Consider the following 15,167-nt stretch of genomic DNA (forward strand, 5'->3'; position numbering starts at 1 on the left):
CAGATGTTGCTGGACTACAACTCCCATCATCCCTGACTATTGGCTGTGCTTGCTAAGCCTGATGGGAGTTGTAGTCTGGCTGGCAGCATCTGGGGGTCCAGAGGTTCTCCACCCCTGCTCTGTACCAAATTGGGTTCCATGATGGATGAAAGGTGACGTATTAATGTACGGAAATAAGACATTTTTGAAAACCAGCTCCCTCTGATACGTTTAACGTTCACATTGTGGCACTGTATTTTCAGGTTATATGCCACCTTGTGATGTTTTATATGAAAGCATGGCTTTAAAATATTAAAATAAATAAAATTTTGCTGGATTCGATCTGGCCCAAGGGTAAGCTGTGACTAGTACCAACTTGGGCAAGCAAATTGGGGAGTAGTTTTTCCTATCACATGCCTGTGATTCCTGCGTTGGTCTAGATGACCCTTTGTGACCCTTCCAACTCTACCATTCTATTATCCTATGCCCAAATCCACCCAAGCCTGCTTAACTTGTCTTTCCACAAGTCTTGTCTACTCTAAAGAGTTTCTGACCCCTGCCTCACAGCTGGTCAACCAGAGCTGAGTAATGTAACAGTGGAATCATATCACATTAACTCTCCCAACAATGCCTAGGAGCTACCTACATTGGGCACTGCGGATCCAGATGGAATTTATCTTCAGATTTCGCCCCGAGTCTCCCATTGTTAACACGAGAGTATAAAGAGCCTAGCCGAGGCATAAAGGAAACCAGGGCTTACAAGATCAAGGGAAATGAATGTTCTTCTTGGTAGAGAAGCCATCTTTGCTGGATGAATATCCAAGCAATTATGAACTCTGCTTCTCCCTTTGATATATTTTTCATGGGTGTGAAAGCTACCTTCTACTTAGAAGATTTAATTGGATTCTGTCCATACAGACTGCTTGAAACTGAACTCTCTAGTTGAAAAGAAACACATCGTTGCCCGTGTAATAAAATAAAATAAAACCAATGTATTTCAAAGTAAGCTAAAACCAGTAACCTCCTGGCTTTATCTACCACGCTGTGATCTGATAAGTAGATCTTAATCTTTAGCTGCACAATTGATTGGGAACTTGGTTCCTTTGCAGGGCCTTTTAAACGGACGGGACGTGTGCAGGAGATGTTCCTGATGGATTATGGGCACAGTCTTTCCGTGTCCTGTCCCTTGCCTTGTAGATGAAAGGCTTTCCCTCTCTCTCTTGCAAAGTTTCTTCCTTCTAACAGAAAAATGCTGGGGACTGGACCAGCAGACAGAGTCACTCTTTGCTTCTGATGGCTTCACAAAGCGAATTGTTTCTTCTGGTCTATGTGCGTATCTTCCGACAAAGCAAATCCTAAATTGGATTAGACCCGAAATACTGCCTTTCCCCTCATTTTCAGGGAGAAATAGAATAGGCAGAATCAAGCTGAACATGGAGAAATTGTCCTCTTTCCTTTCCCAGTCTGCCACCCAGCCATTAATGGAAACTGTCCCAAGGCACCTAAAACATTATTTCTATTTTTTCAGCTGCTTGAAGGCAGAGGGAGCCTAAAGGTTTTGATTCTAGTTGTTTGGAGTCTTCTAGCTCAGTATTTTCAACTCTGCCTGGCAGCAACTCTCCAGGGTTTCAGACAAGGTTCTCCCACATTTCCCTACCTGGAGATGCCAGGGAACATTTTGCATGCAATGCAGGCACTCTAGGACTGAGCTCCCCCCACTGAAAAAAAGGGGGGGAAAGCCTTCAGGTAGGGAAAATCTGTGGCCCTCCAGAGGTTTTTTGACCCCTATCATTCCCGGCCAACCAGACTGGTGGTCAGCAATGCTGGAAGTTGGAGTCCATCACTATCTGGAGGGGCCACAGATTAGCTAGGGAATTCAGGTAATCTTGGTTTAAGGTGTCTTTTTTGGAGATGGTAGCAATTGATGATGTGCTTCTCTAGTGATGAATTTTTCACTGAAAGCTAAAGATGGTTGAAAGAATGGGAGCATGTTGGAGGAATGCTTTCTTAGGCAATGGAAAGAGGACTCCTTTTAAAAAAAATAACATTAATCACAATTGTGTGTCTTTGGGGAAGATGTTATACTGCTGGGCTGTAATCATTAAAAGCCCACATATCAGTGTTTACAGCAGCTGAAGCCTCTTTTTCATTGGTTCTGTTTCTTTGCTCCAAATTATATAAGAAATGCTGTAAAAAAAAGTACAAAAAACAAACCACCAAACACTTGGTTGTGAGGTTTTGTTTTTTTTAATGGCTGTAGCTTTTTCTTTTCTCCAGCCCTGGAAGAGAAACTTACCGTAACAATTTAATGGTGCCTGATGCACTAATAAAGATGCCTGCGTGGTTACATTTAATCCTTTAAAGAGCAGAAAAGAACACTGAAGTTATCAGCATTCCAAAAGCAAGACACACAAACTTAAATATATGCAAAGCCTCAGAGAGGCTGGAGAAATGTACTGTGTTGCAGAAAGATCCTGACAGCCCGTTGCATCTTTTTGCAAAGTGAGATCTGAATTATTAAAGCTGCCTTTGTTTATTAAATTGAGCCTCTAGCAAAAGGGTTAAAGCAGAGAAATGGCACATAGACTTTGACTGTATCAGGCATAATTTTTAATGGGTGTTACACTTCCCCCCCCCCATCTATTACTACCTTAGGGATGTTTCAACAAGATTAGAAGAATGCATTTTGCATATTGGAAAATGGCAGCAATTTTGCCGCCTCGAGTGGGGCAAGATGGTGAAAAAAGACTAAAAAAAGAGGAGGTTTTGTGAAAAATGCGCAAACCCATCCAGGTTTTTGGAATGACATTACTGAAAGTTTGTTTTCCAGTTCTGTGCTACTTTAGAGCACTGGGCTGCCTTCATTTTCCTGTACTTTCAACACTGGAGCATGGAACTCTCTTTTTGCAGTCGTGACATACAATTTTTCCTCTCTGCTTTGCACCCACCCCCTTCAGTTTTCTGCCCTTATGCCTGGTATTTATGAGAAATATGCAGATGATGGAAAATCTTGGCCAATGCAGGGGCAGAGGAGGGACCTCTCCTTTACTTGGGATCTGCAAACCAAACTTTTTCAGGCTCCATCTGTTCCTGTGCTCAGAAGTATAAGAGATGAGGATAACTTGTTCCAAGAGCAGAGAGCTTGGCCCGACAGGCTTGTGTTAGTTTTTTCTTTGGCTTTTAAATCTCTCTTCCCCACCACCCACCCTTTTTTAAAAATAAAAAATGTAGACTTTTGAGTGGAACTCTGTAACTGTTTACTTAAAGCAAGAATCCTTTAAATATGGTGGGGGATTTGAATCCAGTGTCTCCCAAAACGTTTAATGAAAGCCCTGCCTTTTATGACACCACCAGGCAGCTGCTGGGATTAAATCTTCAATTAGGTAGGATTGCGGCAGGCCAAGCAGATTAAACTCCTTTGCAGCTGAAGCAGCTGCCTTGAGGAAATGACATTTATGCGCTTGATCCCTTTTTGAGTTCCCCGTGTCAAGCCTTGAAACATATCAGCGGGGCTGCCTTTGAGAGCAGAAGGGAGCCGCCGCTGTTGCCGAGGAGGAGCTGTTGCAGACAGCAAAACACATATTCGGGGGATCTTAACTATCTTTATTTATTTTTATTCCCCAGATGGTTACTGGAAACCTTCTTAAAAGCTTGGATTCAGAGATGCATTAGCGTTTAGAGGCCTCCTTTTGACTTAAGGTAAGATGGTCTTAATCAAATCATCCTCTGGTCGTCTCGTTTTTTGTCTGAACTCCCCACCACCACCACCAGAAGGGACTGGAGATGCTCTGAAATCACATAGGATGCCCCCTCCTGCTGCTTGGCATTTAAACAGTTAATGTTCATTCCATGTTAATAAAACTTTCCAGCTGCTCAGGTCATGTGAGAAAGGAGCTTGTGGTGGAAGGAAGGGCATGCTGATGATCCACAAGGAGTTATAATACTGTGATGATACTTTTGAGTTGGGGGTCCGTTGTGCATATAATTCGGAATTGTCTTGTTTGCTCAGTAAGCAGATTTGCAGCAGGGAGGGAGAGAAGCACGGTTTGCAACCCCCCCCTTTTTTTACATCTGCTAACTGGTGAAACTGAGGGTCTAGGCAGGTAAGCAACAATTACAGGTACGTTGCAACATGCAATTCCTGATTTCCCTCTTGCGACCTGAGAGCCTCCCTGAACCAAACGTGAATCTACTTGTTCAGGTTAATAAGTGTTAACTGTCCAAAATCTCAATTTAATTGCTGCAAGGCTAGCAATGGGATTGCAAGGTAATGTTCCCTTTTAAAAGTTGAAAATTTCGTAGGGCCATCTGTATTAAAACACCACCAAATTAAACAAAGCTAAATGTAACAAAGCATGAAGGTTCTTGAAAGCGTATGAGCTGTGATTACCATTTCTAGAGAATTAGTCGTCTTTGGCAGTTTTTTAACCACAGGGCTTAACTTGAGAGATCTGCTCATAATGGTGTGTGGAGGAACCTTCCCCAGAAGAGTCTAGGAAGCAAAATTAAAACACTGAAAACTAGGCAGTGTAGTTACAGATGTCAGTTCAATTCCCTTCCATGTTTATAGCTTAATCGGAGGATGGGGTTGGAAGCAGGAATTAAGACTGACAAAGAAACTCTTTAATCTAGTGTCCCATATGATAGCTGTGTCATTTTCTGTTTAAAATCTCCCATGTGTTTATTTTTCTTTTCAAAATGGAATATTATAACTTTTTAACAGGGCATTTTAAATAGTTGACCTTGCGTGGGCAGAATCTATACACTTTCTGTGCCCCGTGAAGCTGTATAGAATTGCCAGATAACTTAGGTTTTTTAATGTTCCAAATTCCTTATTTTCAAAAGGAGAAAAGTGTGATACATTTGTTCATCTTAACTGCTTGGCTAAAAAAGGAAGGTTGAAGTTTTTTCCTGGAAAAACAGTAAATCGTTGTTAGAATTAGAATTATGGTGTTCACCTGCATTCCATACCTGAACAATTCAGCCAATATTTTGGAATTTTTCACCAGGTACTTGCTATGTTCTTTACGGAAGAATCTGTTTAGGTTCAGACTTAGAATAGTTCCAAAACATCAACTGATCATAGGCTTCATATTAACCTGCAACAAACGAAATTCCAGTATGTGTATTTAATCTGCAGACAAGCTCCCCGCTCCCTTCTGCTGTAGGTTTAAAATGCATCCTATAAATTCATTTTGTAGCCTGCTTATGGAGCCTCAATTCTGAGGTGTCTTTTGTGGATGAAAGTGCTTGCTGATCTGAATTTCGAAGGTTGATGAAATTAAACTGCAGGAGGACTGATGGCAATCTACAGAGCTTTAATGTTATGGCATTATACATATTTAGAAGCGGATTGGATTGAATCCCACTGAGGGAAAGCAGTCTTATTCATAGACCCCTGTCCTGGGCATGCTTTTTTTTAAATAAAAAAGCCTGATGGATATGCTCAACATTATGACGAACGTGTTGCTTGCTGAAAATCATTTTGCTGTCAAAAGGACCATATCAGAGACTTGATTGCCTTAAGTGTAGTCTTGCGGGGCTTCTTTGAGGGTGGGGGAAAGAGAGAGGGGAGGGGAGGGATGATTGCAAAATAGCAATGCTTTGTGTAAACTGTTCTTGCCTTCATGAATTATTCATTTAACCCCCACCCCGAAGCATCAGACTGCTTGCTATATTGCAGAATTTAATACATCTTAAGTGACACTGAATTTGTTAATATGGTGAAGGACGAGATCACGGGCTAGTTAAAAGTATCTGTGCTGCAGCAGGGAAGAAGGGGTTGTTGACTTGAACCAAAAAGGGTATAAATATGTACTATATTTGTGTGTGTGTGTGTGTGTGTGTGTGTGTGTGTGTATGTATGATATATCTGCATGCCTAATATTTTGCCACAAGCAAAAGGATAGATTGGATGCTGTTCTTGAAAGCTTTGAACAGACCACTTGGATGGCTTTAAAAGAGGATTGGGCAGATTCATGGGAAGACAAGGCTACCCATGACTATTGTTTGGCTCATGGCTTCCCAAAGGCATCTGGGTGGCCACTGTGAGAACAGGATGCTGGCCTGGACAGGCCTCTTATAGCCTCGTCTTTGGCAAGGCCAGTGCTTCAGTGAGGCGAGGTGAATAAATTTGCCTCAGGCGGCAGATCCCATCCCCGCTGTTGTGCCGTTGCCAGCTCTACCAGGGCTTTACCTGTGCCGCAGATCCCTTGCCCTCGCTGCTGCTGCTGAGCCCTCACCGTTGGCATGGCAGCAGTGTGAGCACAGCTGTGTGGGCAAGGATGCAATGGGAGGTACAGAGCTGGCAGCAGGGAGGGAGCCCGGATCTACTGGGTGAGGGGGCTGGCAGGGCATTTTGCCTGTCCTGGGAAGGCACCCCTGGTCTTATGTGATGGTACAAGTGCTTGATGGATGGGGGGGGGGAGTCAGCACTGTCCTCATCAATGTGGCCTTGGTCAGACCACACCTGGAATATTGTGTCCAGTTCTGGGTGCCGCAGTTTAAGGAGGATATTGACAAGCTGGAACATGTGCGGATGAGGGTAAGAAAATCATAGGTCTGGAAACCAAGCCTGATGAGGGACGGTGGAAGGAACTGGGTATGTTTAGCCTGGAGAAGAGGAGGCTGAGAGGAGATAGGATACCCACTTTCAAATATATCAAGAGCTTTCACATGGAAGAGGGAACAAGCTTGTTTTCTCCTACTCTGGAGGGTGGGACTCAAACCAATGGCTTCTAAGTTACAAGAAAGGAGATTCCGATGAAACATCAGGAAGAACTTTCTGACAGTAAGAGCTGTTTGACAGTGGGACAGGCTCCCTTGGGAGGTTGTGGACTCTCCTTCACTGGATGTTTTTAAGCAGAGGCTGGATGGCCACCTGTCCTAGATGCTTTAGTTGAGATTCCTGCATTGCAAGCGGTTGGACTAGATGACCCTATATGATCCTGTGTTTTCAGAGTACCACGCTCCCCATCCTTGATGTTGAGTCCAAGTACAGAGAAATGGGTCTCCTTGCCTCTTGGGTGCCTTCATGTTGCAGCTGTTACAGTCAGCCAGAGGCTTCTCATGGCGTGGGGTGCCATTCACAGACTTCTGTGTCAAATGGGGCTTAGGAAACAAGCAGCTGTTGATGTGCCAACTTGCAGCTTGTCATTAGAATTGCCACTGGAGGGAAGGTTATCAAATGACTTTTCTTCTGCCCCCAAATGGGTAGTGAAGAATCTTCGCTGGGTGTTTTTAGTCCTAGTTGCATTTCAGTGGTTAATCCACACTTTCCCGTGCACTGTGAAATTCATGCTTTGCTTAGGCTTGTGTGCAGGGGATGTCTAAATCCCTTCCGATTGGCTCCAAAGCCCGGAACGTCCTGTGGGTGGGGCGGCTGGGTTGGCGCTTAACCTGTTTGATCCTGTTTTGGAGTTCCGAGATTCCAATCTTGGTGTCCCAATTAAAAATAGATTTATTGGAAGAATCTATTAGCATTGGTGGCGTAAGTTTCTAAATAAGCTCGCCCACCTGTCACGAGAGCCAAGCAGACTGGTAACTGGGGAGTTGGCCTGGATAGGAAGGCTGCTTCACCAGGAGAAGCTGTGCTTTGAGTCGGGTGGCCAAGGGGTGGGAGTCCATCACAATCCTCCTTAAAAGGGAAGGATTTCACAAAAGTAGGAATATAAGAAGCTGCCTTATTCCAAGTCATGCCAGTGGTTCATCAGATCTGTCTTATACCCGTGATTTCCATGTGAGCAGTACTGACCCACAGGGGTCACCCAGAGAGGCATTAAAAAGCAAGCGGGTAGCAGGTGGGCTCCAGAGGTGTGACCCACTGAGTGCATTGTGCACTTTTTTACAATTGACCAAGCTAGAGCCTAGAGCAGGCATCCCCAAACTTTGGCCCTCCAGATGCTTTGGACTACAATTCCCATCTTCCCCGACCACTGGCCCTGTTAGCTAGGGATGATGGGAGTTGTAGGCCAAAACATCTGGAGGGCCGCAGTTTGGGGATGCCTGGCCTAGAGCGAAACACATCCCTTGCTTCATATTTAAAGTTTTAGTGCTGTTGGCAATTTCCAGGCTACAGTATTTCCTTTGGTCACACATTTGTTTGCATTCACAATTCTGAGTTTGTTGCAATTCACAGCGAGGTCACAAGATAGGGTAGTGGAGGACGAACTACCGGTAATTGAGCTACAAAATGACATTGAGCTGAAGCCAAGGTTTAAGAGTTTTTGTTGCAGAAGGGGAATTTCTGAATGCAATCCCGCACTATGGACCGCGGTTAAGAAGCTCCTTGTTGCATTTCCAACATCATATCTGATGAAATGTGGTTTTCGTGTGGTCATCTGACTTCTCTTTAAGCAAAGAACTCAGCTGCCAATTACTAAACATGGTGATTTAAGACTCCTGCTAAGTTACTTTAAACCAGACGTAGGGAAACCCTTTATCACTTCAACAAGCCAATCCTGCACATTAAGAATTTACTGAAGTAGTTACTAAATGTGGTATCTAAGATTCTTGCTAAATAACTATCAGACTTGGAAATGCTGGTATCACTTGATCAAGTTCATCAGTTTTGTTGAATTCAGTAAACCAAATACTTTCAACTGGATTTTAAATAAATGTGCAATTAATTGTTACTGTTCTGAATGGTATTGTGTATTATCTTCTTAATGGGTTGTGCCAACCACTATTTTGAATGATGTTTTTTATAGGATAGGGCAGGAACTGTTTATGGAACCAAGGGTGACAGGGTTGCCCTTAACAGTTTGGGAACCGCTGCACTAAATGACAGTGGCTTTTCAAGATTTCGGGCAGGAAGCATTCTTACCCCTACCTGTTGATGCTGGAGATTGAACCTCTGCCACTGAGCTGCAGCCAGGTGCAGATGGGGAGGATAGACAGGTGCAGGTGAAACAGTACTGGCGATGTCTGAACAAGTACAGGCCAAGGAGTTAGCTGTGTGCCAAGAGGAAGTGTGCTGTATGGGGCAAAAGCAATTGGCAGTTGTCAGCCCCACCTGCCCTGTAAATGTAAACCAGTATCATATCACTCTAAACAGCCATGGTTTTTCCCCTATATAAAATCCTGGGAACTGTAGTTTGCTAAAGATGCTGAGAGTTGTTGCGAAGCCCCTATTCCCCTCACAAGAGTGACAATTCCCAGAGTGGTTTAACAATCAGTCCTCTTCCCCAGGAAACTCTTGAGAACTGTAGCTCTGGGAAGGAGGAAGAGTGCCCTGCTAACAACTCTCAGCATAAGATAGTCCGGAGAATTGCAGAAATGAGGCTCGTCTCCGTGAGCTCAGCTTCCGTTTCCAGCAACCCCTCACTCTTCTTCTCACTTTCCTCATCCTACATTGTGAAATCCCCACTTCTCTCCCTGCCACACTCTTAAAAAACGGTTGTTTCTTTTCCAGGCTTGCAGATCGACTCTTTGCAAACGGTTTAGAACACATCACTCATTTTCTTTCCTTCAGCATAAAAAACAAGTCTAAGCAAGACTGTTCCAACATGTGTGCCTGGAAATTTCCACAGAGACTAACTCCTCGTCTTGCCTCATGGCTTTGGCTCAGCGGTTTCCCTGCGAAGGTGGGAGCCTGTCTGGATTTGCAGGGGCAGCGTCCAGGCTGACGCTCCTACTGCAGTTCTTCTGGAAACTGCCACGCCACTATATTTCTGGGCCCTGTTGTAGGAACGAGAGATTCATAGCACAAAGACCCTGAAAAGAGCAGTATTTGAATTGGGGTGGGGAATCCTGCCTTGGTAATGTAAGGCAGCGCTGCTTCTCTGAGATGAATGGAAGCTCTTGCAGTTAGTCAGAGACTGGGGTGAGGACCAAAGTCCTCTGCATTATCAGCCCACGTAATGGGGGCACCTAACAGTTCAGACGCTTTTAAGAATGGAGGCCCTGTTGTAATGCTGTAGAATTTCAAAGGAAACCAAATATAGCTGATCCTATTAGGAAAGACCAAACATTTGCTATGATGGTGGTCCTATATGGAAGGACCAAAGGTTCGCCCACACATAGCTATGGTGGTGATGGTTCCTAACACCAAGGGGAGAGGAGGGAGGGAGAACCAACTGATGAAAAGCTCCCTTGACTGGAGGCTATTATTAACTTTCTGCATAGCAGCCCTTTGCAGGTTCGTTGTCACTTGTCGGAAGGCAGGACACATTTTGAAAGCAACTCTGCTAATATTAACTCCCCAACCCCAATATCATTTCAAGGCTCTTCAAAGTAGGTTCCCCCCCCCCCCCCCGGTACATTATGAAATGAAAATATTTATGTATTTATGCTTTCTGAGTTGTCAGCAACTCTCTCCATGCAGTTCTTTTTTTCTTTTTCTTTTAACAATCAGCATTTTTCTCTTTTGGAAAGGTCATCCAGGCCAGCATATTTATTCACACTTCCCTAAGGACTTGAAACTTATCTGCCCCGTTTTGGAAAACCTAGTTTGTTTTGCTGGACCAGGCAAAGCTCAAGCCAAATCCTGCATCTTCCATAGGAGTCGCCATTGACTGCCAAGTGCAGCAGGTAGTGGTGTCCAGCATTTCATTCATTTATTTATTTATACATACATAGCATATTTTTTGTACCACGCCCTTTCTGGCATAGAATCGCAGATGGCCTAAAAATACTTTTTAAAATTAAAATAAAGCAGCTGCACAAATAACCATAGTTTAAAAACATATCAGATGCCATCGAACAATTTCATAGTAGCAGCAGTGGCAGCAGAAACTATACAGTACTGGAACTGCTGACGTTCTGTTTGGTAGACAGGAGCTGGCTTCTCTCTCTCTTAGGAACATAAGGTGAGGTTGGCTGCTAGAACCAGGGGCGTCTCTAGGCCCGGGCTGGGTGGCACAAGGCGCCAGGGCAGCTGGCCACCAGGGGTGCTGAACGGCTGGTGTCTGGGAGCAGCTGCTGCCGGCGCCCCCCATCCCCCACGGTGGCAGTAGCGTGCGGCCATTGAGCTCCCTCCATGAAGCAGAATCAGTGAGACTCCTGCCTAGAGTGGCACCATGCACCTGCTGCCACTCTAGGCAGGGGTCTCGCTGATTCTGCTTCATGGAGGAAGCTCAATGGCCGCGCGCCACCGCCGCGTCCCGGAGCAGCCGCTGGAGGGAAGCACCAAGGCGGGGCCGGTCCAGGGCGGGAGGCCGAGCAGCCTCCCCTGTGGGAGGTGGGGTCTGCGCCCAGGCCAGTCCCCTGCAAGGTGGTGCGCACCGTCCAGGCTCCACCCCCCTCCATCTCCACCCCTCAGCCGCGCGCTACTGCCGCCGTGGGCGCCGGAGGATTCTTGCACCACAGCGCTGGGTACCTCTAAGACAGGGGTGTCAAACTCAAATTCATCGGGGGCCGCATCAGCAGTTTGGTCACCCTCAAAGGGCCGGTTGTATCTGTAGGACTATGTCTCCACTCTTTATTATCATAAATTATTGTCACTGCATTCAATTATTACTGTTTTTTTGTAATAATGTAAGTAATAACTAGCTCTGAAAGCAGAAACATAGTCAGAATAATGGCAAGTAGATATTCAAATGTACAATTATTGTACAATTTATTGAAAAATGATTTTTGGTAACTGCACTGGGTGGTGGAGGCTCGCTAGGGTTTCATGCAGGACCTTTGCAGAGCTACTAGTACCTGGAGATGCTGGGGTCCTTCTGCATGCAGGACAAATGTTCTGCCAGTGAGCCACCACTCTTCACCAAAGGGACTAGCTGAGGTTGACTCACTGAAGCTGCTCTCCTGGTTCCAGGGTTTAAGGGCCAGAAGTATAAAGCAGCATCCTATGTTTCTGAGGAGAGGGAGAGGGAGAGGAGGAAGGAAGGAAGGAAGGAAGGAAGGAAGGAAGGAAGGAAGGAAGGAAGGAAGGAAGGAAGGAAGGAAGGAAAGAGGGGAGAGAAAGAAGAGTAGGAAATAAGGAAGAGAATAAAGAAGGAAAGAAAAAGAAAGAGGGAGAGAAGACAGAAAGGGAGAAAGAAGGAAGGAGGTAGAGGGAAAGAAAGAATAAGAATGAGGGAGAGGAAGAAAGTTGGAAAGGACGGAAGGAAGGAAGAAAGGAAGGAAGTAAGGAAGAAAGAAAAGAGGGAGCAGGAGGGAGAGAGGAAGGAAAGAGGTGAGAGAAAGAAGAGTAGGAAAGAAGGAATAAAGAAGGAAAGAAAAAGAAAGAGGGAGAGAAGACAGAGATAAAGAAGGAAGGAAGGAGAGGGAAAGAAAGAATAAGAACGAGAGAGAGGAAGAAAGAAAGGGAAGGGGGGTCGCCGCCTTGATTCAGCGCCAGAAAAGAGTGCGAAGGGACCCAGGGGCAAAAAGCATTTCCCCGGCCCCAGCTGTTTGTCGGCGCTTTGTTGGCGCGGCGCTTCAGCAGCTTCGGCGGGCCACATGACGAGGTCTGGCGGGCCGGATTTGGCCCCCGGGCCTTGTGTTTGACACCCGTGCCCTAAGATGTTACTGGCTAGAACAGACCAATGGCCCATCTAGTCCAGCATTCTCTTCTCAGAGAGGCCAACCAGATGCCCCAATGGGAAACCCACAAGCAGGACCTGAGTGAAACAGCCGTCTCCCCTCCTGTGGTTTCCAGCAGTTAGTATTCAGAAGCATTGCTGTCTCCAACTGTGGAGGCAGAGCATAGCCATCGTGGCTAGCAGGCTTTGATAGCCATCTCCTCTGGGAATTTGCCTGATCCTCTTTTAAAACTGTCCAAATTGGTGGCCATTGCTGCCTCCTGCGGGAATGACGCCCATAGTTTAACTGAGTTGCATTATTAAGTCCTTTCTTTTATCCTTTCTGAATCTTCAGCTTCACTGGATATCTCTGATTTTTGGTGTTATTTGGGGGCGGTGGAACCTTGTCTTTCTCCACGCCGTGCAGAATTTTTCAAACTTCTGCCATGTCTCCTCTTCTCAAACTAACAAGTCCCAATCGCTGCAACCTTTCTTCGTCAGGTTGCGGGGACTTCATCCCCTCAATCCTTTAGGTCACCCTTTTCTGAACTGCCTTCTCCTTCTGCATGCCTCCTGCCACAGAGATCTGCCTGTGGCTCTGCGGTTTGAGCCTCGCCCACAACATTCTGAGCTCCAAAGGGCTCGTTCTCAGCAAGTGGTTAAACTTCAAACTGCTAAATTTTAATGCTCCCAGATTCTTTTCAGCTGCACAGAGGAGCTGTTCCTGCAAAGTCTGGGTGTGTCAGCGGGCTGGAGCTCAGCTTACTCCAAGTTTGGTGCACCTTGTCATGGTTGTAGTAATGTAGAGTTCATGACTAAATTCTCCTTTTAACCAGTTGGCAGTTGATCAAGACCCCCCCCTCTCTCTGTATGTGTGTGTCTGTGTCCCAACCCTTGCTTAATTTCATAGTTATTCCTGGAAGTAGTCCTTTGGCGTTTGCATAACTCCATGTGTGTCGCTGGTGGGCATATTTGCTAAACGGCAAGGCAAGCCTCTTACTAACTTTCTTAGCTGGAGGAGTTTTAATTAAAAAGCTGCACACAGTGATGGATACGGTGCATGCACGATGGATAAACTCCTGTATAATTTCTGAGAAGTTTTTGGGCACTCCTGCCAACAGGCGCATTTATAATTTCCCTCTTCCTTTCTTTTTTGCCCAAAGTAATATTTATGTGATCAAGATTATCGGATGGAGACGTCGTGTTGTCTGTTCCAGCACATATTTTTGGATGTATTTTTGTTAGGCTAATGATGCTCTTACGGGGGAACTATAGGCTTGTCTATAGAGCGGTCGTTAGGCATTGGTTTCCGACACGCTTGCAATCCCCTCCAAGCTTGCAAATCGATGAGCACTAAATACAGTGCAACACTTTGCCTCCTCGGGGGGAAAAGGGCAGCAGGCTTAGAAGTGATCAGGTTAGCTCTTTTTCTTTTTTGCCAGTAAGCAAAGCAGTGGTAGTCAGGAGCAGGGTGCCAGTTGTTCTGGGAAGAGGCATCGTACTGTGAGCAAGTGTGTTGGCACAAGCTCTCGAGTTCTTCCTCCCCTCTGCATCATTTAATATAGATTATCCACAAGACAAATAAAACTGCCTTCTTTCGTTGACAGGAAACTTACCTTAGCTTGGCACTGATCTCTGCAGATGCAAGTGGGTGGGACGGGCTGTATAAAAGGGAGGGGCACGTCTGGATTTTGCTTTTTCTCCACCATTTTGCCAGTCCTAAGTTCAGTTCTCCATACTGCCACATCAGTTTGCATCAAAAAAAAAACACATCAGTGCCAATTTTCCCAAGTAGAATTTCCCTATCAACATTTCAGTGCAAATTATCCTAAAAAAAATTTAAATGCAGTTTTGCCTAATATTCACATTGTTGCACAACAATTTCCACCCAACATTTCTGCATGTTATTTTGACTAATATTTGCATTTTGTGCACAGTTTTCCCCCCAATTTATTTGCATTTTTGAACTATATTGAATAAAAATTGAAAGTGTGAATTTTGAAGGATGGCAGTGTTTAGGGTTGCATAGTGATTCAGAAAATGTGAATGCAGACTGAATCTGTTTTTTTTCTCCCATCCCTACTTTGTAACAGAAGCATTCAGTGACAAATAGCACTCAATCTCTTTCAAGTAGAGTTCCTACAGGTGTCAGAGATCCTGGAGAAGGGCCATACAGTAACTCAGAGCACCTGCTTTGCGTGCAGAATGTCCCCAGCGTCTCCAGGTAGGGCTGGGAGAGACCTTGCATAAAACTCCGGAGAGCTGCTGCCGGTCAGTGTAGACAACACTGAGCTAGATGGACTAGTGGCCTGACTCAGTAAAAAACAGCTTCCTGTCTTCTACATTAACCTTGGCACCTTAACCTATGTGAACTCTTGGCTACTGTGCCATTTACGGAATTTCTGTACTCACCCTTCAACAGTGTGTGTATTTTTGTAAAATGCCTCGGAAACAAACGATCATGATTTCATTGCAATGATTTAAAATGGTTAGGAGGTTGGGAAGGCACTCACACCAAAAAATTACAGCGGATGCCCATGCCTTTCTCCACCCTTGAGGTGTCTGGATACTCAGTGGTCATCCAGGAGTAACTGAATGCCTACCATCGGTTTCAGCACCTTGCCCTAAAATAGGCATCCCCAAACTTTGGCCCTCCAGATGTTTTGGACTACAATTCCCATCTTCCCCGACCACTGGTCCTATTAGCTAGGGATCCTGGGAGTTGCAGGCCAAAACATCTGG

General features: G+C 45.2%; 1 protein-coding gene across 3 annotated transcripts in view; it reads left to right on the forward strand.

The window, feature by feature from the left end:
- Positions 1–15,167, forward strand: part of GLCE (glucuronic acid epimerase) — a 57,335-nt gene that overhangs the window by 16,997 nt on the left and 25,171 nt on the right. Inside the window, exon 2 of one of the 3 annotated variants that reach the window (XM_035130649.3) lies at positions 3,604–3,678. The exons of 1 other annotated variant lie outside the window; for it this stretch is intronic. Coding sequence is in view for 1 of the 2 variants with exons in the window: in XM_088657342.1 (XP_088513468.1) it covers positions 3,928–4,082 (155 nt within the window). In the remaining variant the exon portion in view is untranslated. Of the gene's footprint in view, positions 1–3,603; positions 3,679–3,863; positions 4,083–15,167 lie in introns of those variants that run through there. One more of the 3 variants, XM_088657342.1, reaches the window with a different exon arrangement.

This window comes from Zootoca vivipara, chromosome 13 (genome assembly GCF_965207765.1).
Source record: "Zootoca vivipara chromosome 13, rZooViv2.hap1.1, whole genome shotgun sequence".
In the NCBI taxonomy this organism is placed as follows: domain Eukaryota; kingdom Metazoa; phylum Chordata; class Lepidosauria; order Squamata; family Lacertidae; genus Zootoca; species Zootoca vivipara.